At 41.6% G+C, this 15,833-nt stretch overlaps 1 protein-coding gene across 1 annotated transcript in view; it reads left to right on the forward strand.

Moving 5' to 3' along the window:
* The window catches only part of map4k5 (mitogen-activated protein kinase kinase kinase kinase 5), a gene marked incomplete at its 3' end in the record, with an annotated part of 45,156 nt that overhangs the window by 14,900 nt on the left and 14,423 nt on the right, over positions 1-15,833 (forward strand). Inside the window, 5 exon segments of the mRNA XM_034233947.1 lie at positions 768-825; positions 10,422-10,512; positions 13,593-13,657; positions 13,772-13,827; positions 13,909-13,956. Coding sequence (XP_034089838.1) covers positions 768-825; positions 10,422-10,512; positions 13,593-13,657; positions 13,772-13,827; positions 13,909-13,956 — 318 coding nt within the window.

Consider the following 15,833-nt stretch of genomic DNA (forward strand, 5'->3'; position numbering starts at 1 on the left):
CTGTAGTTCCTTTATAGTCCAACATTAGCTTTTTACTTCTGGAGGTCGCAACACAATACAGCCTCTATTCAAATGTAATACTAATAACCGTTGTTCATAAATGTGTACTTAATATATTGTGCTTTACTCCTTGTTTCATGTGTTCACAATTCCGCTGTCTCTTTTAATTCAATGCCAATCACAAAAAATAGGAAAGTATGTACTGATGTTGAATTTGACTGATAGAGATGTTGTGGTCATGTACCAAAGTTCAATATTTCCACTCCGCTTCTCTCTGAGTCGAAAGGATTATCCAAATTGCATTTATTGGTTTAATGCTTATGTAGGCCAAAACTGTAAGGGATGAACCATCAGAATACAGTATCATACTAGAGCTCAAGGCTACAACAGACCACATATTTTCAGCATTTTGAATTTAATTTATTCTTCACTCATATCTAAAAAATGTAAGAAAATATTAAAAGTTGTCCATTGTAATTACTCTAACCCTACATTAGGTGAGCCAACAGTCCAAAAGCAAAAAATATTCAATATTATCAAATAAAACAACCAAAAAGTGACGAAACCTTCACATTTGAGTCCCTGGCTGGAACTCAGAAATGTTTGGGTTTTTTTAACAGAAAAATGTCCAAAATCAACTATTAAATAGCTGTTTATTGACCAATCAAACTACTTGTTTTTTCTTTAACAGTTGGTTCACGAGTTCTGATTTAAAGCAGTAATATTGACAGTATTCCTGACCAATATCTTGTTGTTGTTTATTTCAGGCGCGAAACATTCAAACTAGCGAGCTTGCTGCTGTGAAGATCATAAAGTTGGAACCAGGTAAGAGTCTTTCTCTTTATCAGTTTTAATAATAATACAAATTCTGCTTAACAGGGCCTGCAATAGTTTTTTGCTCACAGACCCACTGTTGTTTATATGTTTCTTTTTACAAGTGAATTAATGATCTTAGTTCAAAATCCCCAAAAGCTCCGTTTACATTGTTTGTACAAAGTCTTAGTATACATTTTAACCGTCCAGGAATTCTTTGATATTTACATTGTTACAGCAAAGGTACAGTGCACATAAAAAGGCAAAAGTAAAGAGTAAACTTGCATATTAAATTAAGTCGCATATTAAATTAAGTCGAATCTGAAATGCGTACCGTCACTTGTCACAAAGCGCATTTGCGTACCGACGTACTTGTGAAGCTTTTCCAGAAGGCGGTTAGATCACCGGACGACAGTCGGTCTCCGTGTGCACAGACGGTGCTGCTGTTAACGTCGGTCTGTACAACGGAATTGTCTCCCTCCGCAGCCAGTTGGCGTAGTTTTGGCACAATTCCCCCCCCCCCCCCCCCTTCTGTGCCCTGTGCACACACTGGAGAACTGCGCAAAAACAGCTGATCACAACGTTCACGCTCTGTGGTCACAAAGTACTCCAGCACTAGCATCCCCCCCACGTCGACTTTCCTGAAGTACTCCACTAGCCCCCGTGATACGTTCGCGATACAGAGGGCTTCATCACATAACTTTGAGTGGAGCCAGAAGTTGGAGTACCAACCACTGACTCCAGGTACTCATCGGAGTACCTCACTGAGAACGTTATGTGTCTATAAACACACCATACCTGAAAAGGGGGTTAGAATTTTCTTATTTTCTTATTCGCAGCCAATCATAACAGTATCGTAGGAAAATAAGAGAATCACAAAAACGTACAAAAGAAAAATACTTAAAAACTAAACAAAAAAACAACAACACCAAAACATCACATGTACAAAGAAAATTGCAACACCCTCATCTGAGTCCTACTGGAGTACAAGGGGGAAAGCGGAGCATAATAATAATGGGACCTGCAAATAAAGAACCGACATCACAAATATTTACCATAATACATAAACGTATTCACATTCCGCTTCGTATATTCCCATTTTTCTTAATTTATACAACTTTAACTGAAAATTATGATAAAAGTAATCAAATCATATGCAGATTGGGGTGTTCTCAGATGTTTTGTGTGGTGAAGGAAGGAGGCTGTGGTGCCTGTGTGGGGATGACCTACTGACAGAGTGGAAACAGATTAGTGGGATTACGATGAGCTTTCTACCACCAGAGACCAGACTGAGCTCGGATGATCACCAGAAAGAGTCCCTTTTCTCTTTCACTCTGCGTCTCTGTTTGTGTTGGAGAGGAGGAAGTGTTCGTTTACACCTCAGGTATCATCTCATCCTGTATCTGAGAATTCATTTTGAAATGATTGCTCTGAAATCTCACTTCCTGATGAGTCTGTAGACGTCTTTAACTATTATTTAAATGCTTAGATATATTCTTCTAAGGTATACGAGGAGGGGGATTAGCGTGTGTGAAGCAGAGGATCAGCTGGCTTAGCTCTACAGGGTGTCCGCGGGGTCTTAAAAAGTATTAAGAGTTGATAAATCAATTTAGCGAAAATTAAGGCTATTAAAAAGTATTAAACTACATTTTCCAAGGTATTAAGAAGGTCCACAGCAACGACAACATGAAACACCCTTTAATTGACTGAAACAACATGTCGGGAAACCCCCTCAAGGTGGCCCCATTCATAGCGTGCCATAAAATGCTGCTTCTAATTTTAAGTTTCGTTGCCTTGCTCCGCTCTGTGGGGGGGGGGGGGGGGGGGGTTTATCTGCTGGTGGACTACCTGAGAGATATACAGCAGGAGAACACGCCGTCCACCGCGGAGAATAAACAGAAGGGCAACCATGACAACCATGCTCCGGGGTCTTCTTCGCTGCTTTTGGTGTATTTTGTGGCGGCAGCAGCGCCACTTACAGGCCTGGCATATGTACTACAGCGTTTCCAGCATTTCCAGCGGTCTAGTGTGAACGGACACGTTAATGAATCGAATGCGTGTGAACGGAAGACTTTTTTGCGTATGCGTGTCCTCGTGGGGCCGGGGTCTAAGCCAAACTATATCCGGTCACAGAGATCTGCTATTTTAAAGTAAGGTAAGCATTTAACATATCGACCCTAAATATAGTCTATATTAAGAACGAGAAAAGTCTTAACATATATATCGTTTTTTGTAAACCTATGACAAATGTGTGAGGGTGATGACGTCAGAGCATCGTCCTATGTGCCGGGCTGAGCCCCGGACAGCCCCAGCCCAATTTAACCCCTGGGTATTTGTGAGGGAGCTCCTATATGGCATTACCCCGCTGAAGCTCACCAAAGTTTCATATATTTCATAGTTAAAAGTTGTGTCAATTGTTTTGTTTATTGGTCAAATCCTGGTTTCTGAGGAGTTCTACTGGAATGAAAGAGCACAGAAGCAACAAAGCAGCATAACCCTGACCTTCACAGAGAGGTTGAAGTTCATGTGGAGAGGAGGCTTCAGTAGTCTGTCTGCACTCTGTTTAGTTGTGCTATCTTACAATCAATATAGTAAATGTGAGGTAAAGTGTGTCGCCAATGTAACCGGTTAGAAGTCGCAGAAGCGAAACTGAGGCTCTGTGGTAACATGAAGAGCCGGGCCAAATGATCCGGCTCACTAAAAAGGCCGGAACTCCCATCACTAACGTAAAGAGATAGTATCTATAAAGGGACGGCTCAATTCAAAATTCAAAACTCTCGGGGTGGACGCCCTCTCAGCCCTGGTCTAACGGAAACACTGATTTTGACCCAAACCATTCCATGCTTTATAAACCAGCAGCAGTATTTTGAAACCAGTTCTTTGACACACAGGAAGCCAGTGTAAAGACCTAAGAGCTGGATTGATTTGATCTACTTTCTTAGTGTTACTGAGGACTCGAGCCGCAGCGTTCTGAATTAGCTGCAAGTAAGTGTAATTTGTGAAAACCTGCCGTTCGAAATGATAAAAGAACGAACGTTTAGTAATTAACTAACTCACAAATAAAAAGAAAAGAGGCGTAGTGCATATCTCAGATTTTAAGTGAAGTTAAAATAGTTTGAAGACGTATACCAGCTTAATTGTGTTATATTAAATAATTGTATTTGTATCCCGGTTGCTTTGTCCTTGGCCTGGTTTCCCATAACCAACTTTAAAAACCATTCATATTTATTATATTCCTGTTTACTTAGATTTGTTCAGGATTACCGCAGCCCGGGTCATCCTGTTTTAGCAGGACTCTCCTTTCTTTACCTCCACGTTGAGCCCGAGTCACTCCTCTGGGCCTCAGGTAAACAGCTTTGGGCGGAGGCAGAATGAAACAGGTTAGACGGGAGGAGGAGTGACGGCCGTGTGAAGAAGAGAGAGGAGGGAGTGTAGAAGGCCTCTGGCTGTAGCTTAATCTGATTATCTGCATGGTAAACAACAATTGAAGATCAATTAGCGCTGGTCCTTTTCTGAGAAGGAGAAAATGTATCTTTACTTACCTTTTTCCTCCTCGCTTTACACACTCCTAGAAGTCAGTTATTATAAACACTATCATTCGTCCTCTTTTCATTCCTATGACAAGTCATTTTGTCGTTGAGAATAAGGACCAGCCCCTTGGCAGTTTTTCTTTAGTAGAGTTGTAGCTGCAGGCCGTTTGGGTGTGGAACAACGTCCCAGCATGCAGTAGGGCTGCAGTAATCTAGAAGAAAAATGGGAAATGGATCTACATATAATCTGTAGTTTTCCATAAAGTGGTCACAATGCACACGTGCTCTCTACCTGGGAGCCTTAATGGTTATTTGCAGCATATAACCTTATTGTTATTTTCAATATTTTCTACTTGTATGATAACCAGTGTTGTGCTAGTTACTGAAAACCAATAACTAGTTACCATTACTAGTTACTTCATTTCAAAAGTAACTCAGTTACTTTACTAGTTACTTACACCAAAAAGTAATGCGTTACTGTGAAAAGTAACGTTTTTGTTACTTAGAAAAAGGGCTCCCATTAATGCCCTTATCGCCTTCATTTCAGTACTGTTATTGCATTGGAGAATAATACAATCTGTTGATCAACTTCACATGCATTATATGCAATCTGGATTGCATCGATATTAGCTGGCTTTCCATTTTTGTATATTCTTTCTCCAGGTAGTTGGAAAAAGTTTTCCGTCCCATATGCCGTGTGCCGCCCGGACATGCTATCATGCTAACTAGCTCCCTGAAAGCGGGTGACTCCACTGTAGCAATAGCCTGCATGTGTTCTACAACATACCGTGCAATGGCTTTATCTACTTGTCCCTGGCCAGCAGTCCTTTGGTTAAAATCCAGCCGCTGTTGCTTAGGTGGAGTTGGAGTGGCGTCGGCTGAGTCTCTGTGGTCTTAGCTACTAGCTTCGTCCCAGCATGTTGTTTTTGCAGATGTTTTAAGAGATTTGAATGACTGGTTTGGGCAGTAGATAGGATCTTTGACCCGCCAAGACACAACTTACATTTAACTAAAACGTTCTTTTCTTTGTGCTCGACAAAAGTGAAATAGTGAGAATATCTCCAGGTGGAGAAACTAGACTTGAGCTCCGCCGCCGCCATGATAGTCTTGTTAGTAAACAACACAAACACGCCCACAGCCCGTCTCCGCATGTGACACAGGAAGTATCTAAGTACATTTACTCAAGTACTTAAGTACAGTTCTCATCTCTGTTCGCCTGGCTGTTGACTATATAAAAAAAACTAACGGAGTAACGCACCATGTAGTAACGGTAACTGAGTTACTGAATTTAAAAAGTAATGCGTTAGAGTACTAGTTACTGCCAAAAATAACGGCGTTACAGTAACGCGTTAGTCCCAACACTGATGATAACGGACCCAAATCCATCAGGCTACAAGCTACCTGAAGGCATAGGTAACTCAAATTACGCCGGTTTGTTAAGGAGCAACTTGTCTCTTTACAAATTTAGGCCCCTCTCAATAAAAAATGGATCAAGCCTCTATTCCACAGAGATTATTTATTTGTCGCTAATTTCGTATATTTCATGAAGTGCGCCCCTAGTGTTCAATGCACTGAAAAGCTTCTTTTTATTGATGTTTTTCTAATGGATAGAAACACCTCTGCAGTGATGGTAGAGAATTAGATTTGTTTTAGCATTTTTTGTCGCTACGTTTTATGGAATACGGCCCTGTAGCATTACTGACAATTTATTTTAAGATATTGTATATGACTGTAATGGTAAACCACTGGTATGCAAGGTCTTTTTAGATAGGCTGTAACTTATACTTTTACATTACATTGCATTTAGCTTACAATAAGTGCGTTCGACCAAGAAGATACAAACTTGAAGAAAACGGAATCATAAAGTACATCAGGTTTCATAGAGCTAAAAGATTTCAAGTGCTACTCAACTGGCTTTAGATAAGCCAGCCCTTTATTAGTATATAAGTGCTTTGTTAGTAATTCTATCGCTCGAAGTGGAGTCGAAAGAGATGCATTTTCAGTCTGCGCCGGAAGGTGTGTAAGCTTTCATTCACAACGTTTTAAACTGCTGAACTAGTTTCTGTTTAATTATGTAATTACACCATTTGACTATCAACATATGGCGAGTCACCACTATTAGCGTAAGCCTGTGGCAGTTAACACTAGGGCTGCTCAATTAATAGTATTTTAATCGCAATTACGATGTTGGCTTGCAACGATTATGAAAAAAACATAATCGAAATAAAACAAAAACATTTTTTTTTAATTATACTTAAAGTTCAGGGTAATCAACTGTTAAAAACATACTGTTCACATTTTTCTTTCAATAAATGGATAATCGTTTTTATTAATCGTGATATCAATTATTGACCCAAATAATCGAGATTATGATTTTTGCCATAATCGAGCAGCCCTAGTTAACACAATATAAATTAGCTTAGCAACTTGTGAAGTGATATTTACAGACAGCATGAAGTAAGGCTGAGCTCAATTGAAACAAGAGCACAGAAATGAAGTAAATACCATATTTTCTTTAAGGTCTTTAGGTGGAGGCATTAGGGTGTCAAACTCAAGGCCCTTGGTGGATTTAATTTCGGCCCGCAGGATAATTTCTAATTACTATTAGATCTGGCCCGCCGGTATATTGCACGCACACCTTCACTCCATCCTGAGGGTCTCCTCCGCTCAGAGCCTGAGACCAAACATTGATGACCTTGCACCCAAGATGAGATGCCAAGTATCTGAGCTAGCATCACAGAGCAGCACACTGAGTTTAATGGATGTTTCCTTCTGCACTTTCTCTCTCAGGACAACAGGGCATGTTTGGATTTCTCTCTGAGGGAAATAGTTTTTTGAAGCTGTTGTTGGCCTGTGGAAAAATGTAATCATAAGAAATGACTCTGGAAAAGCTGCAGATAGAGCCATAAGAAATGAATGCAACTGATTATTTAATGTTTAATGTTGTTTTTATTGGCAATAATTGAAGCTTTGTTAGTTCCAGGGTTAATATGTGCAATAAGTTCATTTCAATAAGTTTTGCAATAAACCTTGAACCAGTCCGGCCCTCGACTAGTACCCATTTTTTTTATTTTGGCCCACTGTGTATTTGAGTTTGACGCCCCTGCGTTAGGGAAACACTCATAAGCATTTCACTAGCAATTGTGCCACCAGTAAGAAATTGATTAGTAAACAACAAATTGGAGCATTTATCTCTACCAAGGTATTGATGTAGATTTAATCTTATAGTTAAACTGACTCAATATCCGTCATATCACACCAGCATGAGATTCAATAAGTCCAACTGATGTGTGAAGATGTGTGAATTCACAGAGCAGAAGGAAGCGTTCACAGGAAGTGGCTTCACTCTCAGGCCTCCTCTCACCAACAAGAGATGTGATGTTTTTAAAAAAAATGTTTTAACCAAACTCAGTAATGCCACTGAAAATACCCCTGCTCACATTTCTGTGGCTCCTCGCACCCTTTCTCTCTGTCAACACATGTGGGAAACGTTCGTGATCAACAGTAGTTACCCTTAAATTAAAAACACTCTAATTAAAATACAGTGATATATGTCATTGTGACCTAATTCAAGTGTCATCTTTTCCTTACAGCATGTGTCAAACAAAGACGAATGCAACATTATTTCCATGTTCGTCATCATTAAAGCCTCATCATGAGACACCCACTACTGTACATCTTTCTTATGCAACAGAAAAGCAATACACAAGTAGGGAAATACAGCTTACATTTTACAAATAGAAAATAAGTAGTCAAACTGAAGGATTTAATATCGTTGATTATAATTTTTTGAAAGATATTGTCTGACTTCTGTTGTACTAAATCTGAAGCCATTTGTGATTATTATGACACCGTTACTAGTGATGCAGGTCAGCGTTTCCGCCAGGGGGGCGTCTTGCCGTCATTTGACGCCCTTATTCAGCTCAGGACGCCCTGAACGCGAGGCGAGGGCGTCCAAAAATATTAATAATTCGAGAGAAGATCGAGAGTTTTTATCGCTCGAAGGGGTGGACGCCCTCTCAGCCCTGGTCTGGCGGAAACACTGATGCAGGTACATAGTTGTGTTTTAATGTAGGTAAGACTTCCAATAGTTGCATAATGTCACGAAATACCCCCAATTAGTAGCTGAGGGTAATTTCAAAGCTAACGTTGAAATGTTAATTCTCTGGTTTGTTGTTTATCAGCTGAATGATTTCATACATGTTGGCATTGCAAACACACTTTAGTCCAGACGCTTAGAGGAGAGAGCCTGACCTTTCCCACTGAAAACACCACTGCTCTTTTCTTTTTTTATACAAATGAAATGTTGTTTGTGTAATCAAAGACTCCTCTGTGGTCCAGGATGTATCTGGTGGTTTGCTCCCAGAGTTCAGACGTCTGGAGCTCTGAATCAGAGTAAAGACCAGGTCAACAACCAGCTGGTGTTAGCTGCCAAATCTAACTTTGAACACTATTTTGTGAGACAGTAGATTTTTACAACAGAATGAATCCATTAAAAATACCTTTGTTTACATGTAAGGTAGTAGGGCAAAAGCATCTTTGACGATATGTCAACAAATCTAGCATTTTGGTCTCATTTGACTTTTTTCTAGTCGAGAAGTCCTTTTGCTTTTTTCATGCTGACTTATTTATGACTGATGAGCACATCTCTGGTAAACACAAGATTCAAGTTGGTGCTTTGCATGACTGTACGTCCACACGGCAGCGTGCGTTGAAGCTTGCCGGTAGGCGTGTCTGGCGTGCGACCAACAACCAATCGCATGAATCTCCCGCCCCGGACACACAAGCACGCGGTTTGATTGGCTAGAGCTTGTACTGGCATATGATTTGATTGGCTGGCGCTTCCGTCGACGCTTGAAAAGTTGAACTATTCTCAACTTTCGAAGCGAGCGACGGAACCACAATGCAGTTCGGCAGAGCGTTGCTGCCGTGTGGACGTACCGTGACTCTATGTAGAATAAGAAGTTCTTTAATCAAGTAATACCCTTCAAGATGACTTAAAAGGGTTCCTTAACATCCTTAACAAGTCTTAATAAGCATTGACTTGATTATATCTAAAAAATATATATTTCATTGGTATTCATAAGCCCCAAATCTAATGTATTGAGTCTGGAAAAAAGGTGCTTAGGCATTAGGATTTACTTTCTCACATTTTAACTTAAAATTACAAAATAATTCCTACATCAACTAAAAATAAAACGAACAGATGTTAGCAGATAAGGATAGTGGAATGAAACAACATTTTTATCGTTTGTTTTAAGATAAACGGTCTGCCAGATAGCAACGACCTTGGTAAATGCTTTATGTTGCATTAAACATTTGTGCAACATTGGTGTTTTGTTCCTCAATTTTGACGACTGTACAAATAGTTTTAAATGTAATTCTGATTTGTATTTTAAGAAACTGTAAAAAGTCTTAAATCTCCCTTTACCTAAGCTGAAGGTCTTTGTTGTTGTTTGACTTTTTTTTTTTAAAGAAATTGTTTGTTGACAGTAATCTCACTAAACGTATGTGCAATGTTTTGGCCGAAGATGTGTCCAGTAAATGAGTTTGTTCTGTAGTGAGTCCTTCAATGACAGTCAGTTGATAAAGCGCTGAAGCTGGCACATATCTTATTCTTAACCAGAGGTCCAGCTCTCTGCTCTCTGGCAGCAGCTGGCTTTACATATTTCACTCTTCCCCCTTCCGACTGGTCGGATGTGTTAGTGCTGTTCTGGAAATCAGCCGATACCACATAAACCTTAAAAGTACAAGGTGTTCTCTCTATTGTCATTGGCTGTTCAATAATCCGCTGTATTTACACAGAGATTAAAGCATATGGTCAGAGCGAAGAACCCGTTCTCCGGGTTTCACTTTGGCAAACTAAACGGAAAGATCTTTCTCGGAGTGCTTTTTATCATCAGAGAATATTTGTGTGGTCCAACCTGTAGATTGTATTCATGAAACATAAACCAAATAGTTGTAATTTTAAGGCTATACAACCGTTTTTATGTGGTGTTTATTTCTAAATGTTAAATTGTTCCCTGAGTTAAGTCTCACTCTTTGTCCGTGTGCCTCTGTGATTTCTCTTGTTTCCAGGGGACGACTTTTCCATCATTCAGCAGGAAATCTTCATGGTGAAGGAATGCATGCACCACAATATTGTGGCCTACTTCGGCAGCTACCTCTGGTAAGAGCCAGTTGGAAATACTTCTGCTTTGTCATTTTACTCTGTGTTTTCTCCTCTCTCACAGCCAGCGACCGTGTGAGGTTCATACGCTTCTGTCAAAAGGATTTGAAGCCGCCGCTGCCTGAAACTCACATGATGTTTAATTACTGAGTCACACCTGAGTGTGAAAGTGTGACTCAGAGCTCAAACTGGCCTTCAGAGCCAGGATGTAGCTCCAGAGGTGGAAGAAGTACTCGGATCTTGTACTTGAGTCAAAGTAGAAGTACTCAGATCTTGTACTTGAGTCAAAGTAGAAGTACTCAGATCTTGTACTTGAGTCAAAGTAGAAGTACTCAGATCTTGTACTTTAGTAAAAGTAGAAGTACTGAGATATTGTACTTGAGTAAAAGTAGAAGTACTCAGATCTTGTACTTTAGTAAAAGTAGAAGTACTCAGATCTTGTACTTTAGTAAAAGTAGAAGTACTCAGATCTTGTACTTTAGTAAAAGGAGAAGTACTCAGATCTTGTACTTGAGTAAAAGTAGAAGTACTCAGGTCTTGTACTTGAGTAAAAGTAGAAGTACCAGAGTGTAGGAATACTCTGTTACAGTCAAAGTCCTGCATTCAAAATGTTCCTCAAGTGAAAGTAGAAAAGTATTATCATCAAAATATAGTGAAAGTAGCGACAGTAAAAGTAGTCGTTGTGCAGATTGGTCCATTTCAGAATAATATATATGATGTGTTTTATAATGATTGATCATGAAAGTGTTCTCAAAGCTGGTGAAGGTGCAGCTAGTTTGAATGACTTTGTATACTGCAGGGTAGCTGGTGGATTTACTCCAGGTGGAACTAAAGTCTGATTCAACACTTGGTTATATTTCACATCATTCATCCAGATCTGTGAAGTAACTAAAGGTATTAAATACATGTAGTGGAGGAAAAGTACACCATTTACCTCTGAACTGTAGTGGAGGAGAAGTACACAGTAGCATAACATGGAAATGGCTCGAGTACAAGTACCTCAAAAGTAAATGTGCTTCCCCCCCCCCTCTGTGCAGCTCTTCTGTTTTAATGCAGCCTGTGTTGTGGCTGACAGGAAGTCGCGCCGGTCCGCCCACCGCGGCCCCGACTTCCAACAGGTTTAACTGGAACTGCAGCCTCTGATGTGTTTTTATACGTCCAGAGATGCATGTCTTATCACAGCAGGACCCGTCTCCACACACAGGAGCACAATGGCTTACTGTAAACTGTTAATGAGCAGCCCACCAACATGCCTTCATTATATATATAAGACTACATTTAATTATATTAGAAGAACCACAGTTTTTATTGGGGGAAATTTCCAGTTTCCTGGCCTGAAATCATTTCCATGTCCCGCTCTAAGCTGTGAGAAGTAGCACAGCTGTGATTGTATCCTCACCTCTGCTATCACAGCTTCATCACACTAGTTTTATTTTTAGCTTTTTGTCAGGCAGAGAGAGATCATGTTTACAGACATTCAGTTCAACTACAGAAGCTCTAACTTGTTTTTTCAACGGCAGAAGAACATGACCTTTTTATTCGGCTGCTAATTAGACATCTGTTCTATCATAACTATGCATATCTCGTTAAAGCACGTTTTTCCGGTTATTAGATCAATAAATACTTTAGAATAGCTAATGGTTGATATGACAAAATATGAAAATGCGCTACTTTAAATGGAGTTATGTGTTATCTAGGGTTTTGCACGACTTCTTTATAGATTACTTTATTCATCCTTTAACCGAATGAGGAAGCAAAAAAACACCCAGGAGTGTGTCGCACTTTACAGAAGATGGTTTTCTTCTCAGTGTCTGAGTTTTGTAGCTAAACAAGCTTTTCTTGTTCAGGTTGGGCTGAGTCAGAGACCGTTTCTGCATGTCGGGTCCTCTCCATGTTAGCAGACAGCGCCTCTAGGGTTTACTACAGGGTGTCCGCGCGGTCTTAAAAAGTATTAAAAGTTGATAAATCAATTTAGCGAAAATGAAGGCTATTAAAAAATATTAAAAGGCATTTCCCAAGGTATTACATTTTGTAGCTTGTTTTCAATAAGTATATAAATGGTCCAAAGAGGTTGTATTCTACAGTCTGCCTGAATGTAATCATGGCGTAGGTGTGTAGTGTGATTCTGTGTAGTTTATTTATGGCATCCCGTTGGATTTGACGTCATCTGAACAGGACATCGCACGCTCACTGCTTGATAGCGCGAAGCTCCGTTTACGCCGGTTGCTAAGCAACATCGTTATGGGGAAATGCAAGTCTGCGTCCAAATGGTTGGAAGATAAGGAGGAAGGACAATCAATACTGTATAATATACAGTATTGAGTGTCCTTCCTCCTTATCTTCCAACCAATGTTGTTGACTATATACAGTGTATATAGTCAATGTGAGGTGAAGTGTGTCGCCAAGGTAACCGGTTAAAACTCCAAGTGGCGATGAGGTCTTAAAATGTATGGAAAGGGAAATTACATTTGACTTCAGGATTCCTGCATATACCCTGTTACTACAACTTCAATTTATATAGCCCAATATCAGAAATTACTCATTTGTTTTTCGGGGCTTAACCCTTGCAGTAACAAGGAAAAACTCCCAAAGAATCCCCACAATTAACGGGGGAAATGGTAGAAAACTCGGATAGAGCAACAGAGAAGGATCCCTCTCTCAGACGTTCAAAAGATCTCAGGGTTAGATATAAAAAAAGATGATAAAATATCAACATAGGCAATCCAAATTGATAATGTTAAGTATCTATGTGCAAAGATCAGAGGGTTCAACTGACTAAATATCAGTGAAGCAGTTCAGTCGCTGAATGTTTTCTCTACTGTAGAAATGCTAAACAAAAAACGTATAGGTTAGACATTTTGTTTTGAATATATCCTATTGCTCTGCCTTGTTTATTAACATGTTACATGTGCTGATTCGTAGAGCTTAACCTGTTCAACTAGACACATTTGTTGAATACTTTTGCTGCTTAATTATGTCTTTCTACTTGTCTAAATGTTTGTCTCCTTAGCAGTTTTAAGCGTCTTTTGCTTCTGGCAAAGCAGCAGTTCCTAACTCAATATTTTCCTCTGTTTTGTCAGTCGGGAGAAGCTGTGGATATGTATGGAGTACTGCGGTGGAGGATCTCTGCAGGACATTTATCACGGTGGGTTATATATTACTAGTAAGATGCAGTGCAGTCATAAAGTGGTTTTAAACACTGTGCGAACATTGTTAAATGATTCCTCTGCAAACATTAAATGCAACCGTGTTGTTATAGTGACGGGACCTCTCTCGGAGATTCAGATAGCCTACGTCTGCAGAGAAACCATACAGGTAATTTAAACATTGTTTTAAAAGAATATTTCAATGTTTTTGAATTGAATTAAGTGTTGATTTTATAATTTCCCATGACAGGGTTTGGGATATCTTCACACCAAGGGCAAAATGCACCGTGACATCAAGGTATTATATTATTTTGACTTTGTTTTTTTTTGTCTTTAAGCCTTAATTCATCCCATTGTTCTGTGCCAACTACAGACACTTTGCATCCTGCCAACACATACAGATTAAAGCGGAACTACGCCTATTTTAAAACAGTTTTTCCTATGCTCTAAGATAGTGTTACGGCCTGGCTCATAGGCTGCAACAAAGATGGGAGAACAGACAACTTATGTGTAACAAAAAGCAAAGGACTTCAAAGAAACCTAAGCAAACGTGGAAGTCAGTTATCAGTAATGATTGCGTGTATGGGTGTGTGAAAATGTGCTGAAACAAAGACGCGGCCGTGTCCAACAGAAGAGTGAGAGGGCAGTATGGGTTGGTGTTGGCGCGGCCGTGTCCAACAGAAGAGTGAGAGGGCAGTTGGTGTTGGCGTGGCCGTGTCCAACAGAAGAGTGAGAGGGCAGTATGGGTTGGTGTTGGCGCGGCCGTGTCCAACAGAAGAGTGAGAGGGCAGTATGGGTTGGTGTTGGCGCGGCCGTGTCCAACAGAAGAGTGAGAGGGCAGTATGGGTTGGTGTTGGCGTGGCCGTGTCCAACAGAAGAGTGAGAGGGCAGTATGGGTTGGTGTTGGCGTGGCCGTGTCCAACAGAAGAGTGAGAGGGCAGTATGGGTTGGTGTTGGCACGGCCGTGTCCAACAGAAGAGTGAGAGGGCAGTATGGGTTGGTGTTGGCGTGGCCGTGTCCAACAGAAGAGTGAGAGGGGCAGTATGGGTTGGTGTTGGCGCGGCCGTGTCCAACAGAAGAGTGAGAGGGCAGTATGGGTTGGTGTTGGCGCGGCCGTGTCCAACAGAAGAGTGAGAGGGCAGTATGGGTTGGTGTTGGCCGCGGCCGTGTCCAACAGAAGAGTGAGAGGGCAGTATGGGTTGGTGTTGGCACGGCCGTGTCCAACAGAAGAGTGAGAGGGCAGTATGGGTTGGTGTTGGCGTGGCCGTGTCCAACAGAAGAGTGAGAGGGCAGTATGGGTTGGTGTTGGCGCGGCCGTGTCCAACAGAAGAGTGAGAGGGCAGTATGGGTTGGTGTTGGCGCGGCCGTGTCCAACAGAAGAGTGAGAGGGCAGTATGGGTTGGTGTTGGCGCGGCCGTGTCCAACAGAAGAGTGAGAGGGCAGTATGGGTTGGTGTTGGCGCGGCCGTGTCCAACAGAAGAGTGAGAGGGCAGTATGGGTTGGTGTTGGCGCGGCCGTGTCCAACAGAAGAGTGAGAGGGCAGTATGGGTTGGTGTTGGCGCGGCCGTGTCCAACAGAAGAGTGAGAGGGCAGTATGGGTTGGTGTTGGCGCGGCCGTGTCCAACAGAAGAGTGAGAGGGCAGTATGGGTTGGTGTTGGCGCGGCCGTGTCCAACAGAAGAGTGAGAGGGCAGTATGGGTTGGTGTTGGCGTGGCCGTGTCCAACAGAAGAGGGAGAGAGCAGTATGGGTTGGTGTTGGCGTGGCCGTGTCCAACAGAAGAGGGAGAGGGCAGTATGGGTTGGTGTTGGCGTGGCCGTGTCCAACAGAAGAGTGAGAGGGCAGTATGGGTTGGTGTTGGCGCGGCCGTGTCCAACAGAAGAGTGAGAGGGCAGTATGGGTTGGTGTTGGCACGGCCGTGTCCAACAGAAGAGTGAGAGGGCAGTATGGGTTGGTGTTGGCGTGGCCGTGTCCAACAGAAGAGTGAGAGGGCAGTATGGGTTGGTGTTGGCACGGCCGTGTCCAACAGAAGAGTGAGAGGGCAGTATGGGTTGGTGTTGGCGTGGCCGTGTCCAACAGAAGAGTGAGAGGGCAGTATGGGTTGGTGTTGGCGCGGCCGTGTCCAACAGAAGAGTGAGAGGGCAGTATGGGTTGGTGTTGGCGCGGCCGTGTCCAAC

The sequence above is a fragment of the Gymnodraco acuticeps genome, unplaced genomic scaffold (assembly GCF_902827175.1).
Source record: "Gymnodraco acuticeps unplaced genomic scaffold, fGymAcu1.1, whole genome shotgun sequence".
Taxonomy (NCBI): Eukaryota; Metazoa; Chordata; class Actinopteri; order Perciformes; family Bathydraconidae; genus Gymnodraco; species Gymnodraco acuticeps.